Source organism: Nicotiana sylvestris, chromosome 10 (assembly GCF_000393655.2).
Source record: "Nicotiana sylvestris chromosome 10, ASM39365v2, whole genome shotgun sequence".
Classification (NCBI taxonomy): domain Eukaryota; kingdom Viridiplantae; phylum Streptophyta; class Magnoliopsida; order Solanales; family Solanaceae; genus Nicotiana; species Nicotiana sylvestris.
The window spans coordinates 132,828,457-132,831,131 of NC_091066.1; the positions used below are offsets into that span (position 1 = coordinate 132,828,457).

Sequence of the window (2,675 nt, forward strand, 5' to 3'; positions counted from 1 at the left end):
CAATACATTCATACAATGCAAACCTACTGCCATGGTAGTTGGTAGCATGGTTATTCCAAAATATTCTGATCCTAAGACAATTTACACCCCAAAAGACATTCAATTTGACATGTTTGTCTGAACACGGCGTGAATCTAACCAACATGCAAGCCTGGAGAGCAAAGCAAAAGGCTTTACAGTTTTTGAGAGGTCATCCTGCTGACTCCTACAACAAATTGCCTAGTTATTTGTATATTCTAGAGAAGATTTATCCGGGGTCTGTAGTGAAATTGAAGAAGACAGATGATGACTGCTTCTTGTATATATTTGTTGCGATTTGTACGTCAATCAATGGTTGGGAATATTGTAGGCCAATTGTAGTAGTTGATGAGACATTTTTAAAGTCAGCATACATGAGAATAATGCTAACATCCAGTACAATGGATGCAGCAGGTACTGAAGTTTTATTTGTAGAAATATTGTAGCTTGTATGTTTTTTGTAGTACTTCCAGATTAATTGTGGATATATTATAGAATAGTTGTAGTTTGTATATATATATGTCTTCTTCTGCATTTACTACAGCCAATTAATTGCTTCTTGCCACATAATGTAGGTACCATATTACCATTGGCATATGCTGTTGTTGATTCAGAGAATGACGCATCATGAAAGTGGTTTTTTGAGCAATTCAAGCTCGCGTATGGTGAAAGACCAAATATGTGTGTTGTTTCAGATCGGAATGAGAGTATCTTGAAGGTAACATCTATTGTTTATCCCGGCATGCTCCATTATTCTTGCATGTGGCATATTTGGACAAATATACGGGCAAAGTTCAAGAAGGGACATCTTAAGCTAAGTGAATTATACTTTGCCACGGCGCGGTCATACACACTTGATGAATTTAATGAAAGGATGTCAAAGATTGAGGAGATTGAACCCCGTGTTAAAGCATACTTATACGATATTAGATATCATAGATGGTATCGAGTACATGCTACGGTGAACAGAACTTGGACTATGACATCAAACATTGCAAAGTCATTAAATGCTGTAACAAAATATGCAAGAGAGTTGCAGATAGTAGAACTATTAGAGTATATGAGAACCCTTCTTGAACGTTGGACGAAAGAAAAATTATTGAAAGCAAAGGGTACATTCACATACCTTGGATACAAATTCAACAAAGAGTTGGATGACAACAGCACATTGTCGCACAAGCTTAGAGTAAGATCAGATTATTTATTGAATCAAATTCATAAACAGCATAATGTAGATTTTTTGTAGATTTTTTGTATATATCTTGGTTTTAACCGTATATGAATTATTTTTTTGTTTGCAATGTACTCGTAGGTGAGGGCTTCAACAGACTACATCCATACAGTAATAGATGGTATGAGGCGCTATATTGTTTGTCTTGAAAACAAGAAATATAGTTGTGAGCAATTCCAGCTTGATGAACTACCTTGTCCACATGCTTTGGCTGCTTTAAGACAAAGGGATGAGTCTTTCAAAGAATATTGTTCTCTTTATTACATAAGGGCGAACTTCTTGCGTACTTATGAAATACCAGTAAATCCTCTACCTGATAAAAGCAAATGGAATGTGCCACAACATATAATTGAAGAAGTAGTAAATCCACCTAAAGGAAGGAAAAGGCAGCCAGGAAGGCCTCAAAAAGAAAGATACAAAACATATGATGAAATAAATTCAAAGAAGTACAAAGTTTCATGCGGCAACTGTGGAGGAGAAGGGCATAACAAAAGATCTTGCAAGAATGCACCCAAAAAGAAATAAAATTTTATGTAGTTAACAGAATATTTCATAAAATTTGTTGGTTAGTTCTGGATAATAGATTTTGATGTGTAACGTTGGTTTTTTTTAAGACCATAATGTAGTTAGTTAGGATTTTTCTAAATTGAGATAATACTTTCATAGATTAATTTGTTTATGAATGTTTTTTATATATATAATATAGAACTTTTTTACTATATATGGAATCCTTTACATAGTTGTTAATGTGTTTTTGCAGTTTATCTATAATAAAACTACAAAAAAATACATGGTTTTTTTAAGATCATAATGTAGTTAGTTAGGATTTTTCTATAAATATGTAGTAAAGTAGTTAAAAAATTAAAATATTGTAGATGGAGTATTTTTTACATTCAAAATATGAATATAAAAGAAACAAAACACACTGTTAAAATAATCTACAAATTATCTACAAATACAACTACAAAAAAACTATAATATATGTAGCTGGCATAATATATAAATTAAAATTCTGGTAGAAAGAAGCTTTATGGTGAAAATAATGTAGATCAGAATAACTGTATAAAATTTCAGTTGGAAAGGATTTAAATGCTAAAAATAATGAAGTTCATGTACTGTAAAGATTCAACAAGTGAATATAAACCCAACAAAATGTTTTCATTTGAACTACAATACTGGAAAAGAAAAAAGAAACAAAGGCTACTATAATTGTAGCACAAGTCTGCTACAATTAAAATATAATAAATTGTTCAAAAACTTGTCTACAATCTATCTTATAAACTAGCATTAACTACACAATTGTACTACATGTTCCATTCAAAACATTACAACTACTTTTTCTTCCTCCGGACTCGTGTTTTCTCATTCAAAGCTGGTGCACCTTTCCTCCTTGCCAATTTGCTTGTCACCTCACTATCACTAATTG

The 2,675-nt window shown here is 32.2% G+C and overlaps 1 protein-coding gene across 1 annotated transcript; it reads left to right on the forward strand.

Moving 5' to 3' along the window:
• Window positions 1–697: 697 nt before the first annotated feature.
• On the forward strand, window positions 698–1,774 carry LOC104229784 (uncharacterized). The gene is made up of 2 exons (XM_009782483.2): window positions 698–1,204; window positions 1,331–1,774. Exons 1-2 carry the CDS (start codon window positions 698–700, stop codon window positions 1,772–1,774), a joined length of 951 nt encoding a protein of 316 aa, XP_009780785.2.
• The last annotated feature ends 901 nt before the right edge of the window (window positions 1,775–2,675 follow it).

Coding starts and splice junctions, on each gene's coding strand:
- LOC104229784 (XM_009782483.2), top strand. CDS start 698: ATGTGTGTTGTTTCAGATCGGAATGAGAGTATCTTGAAGGTAACATCT. Junction 1,205..1,330: donor CATTGTCGCACAAGCTTAGA/GTAAGATCAGAT, acceptor ATGTACTCGTAG/GTGAGGGCTTCAACAGACTA.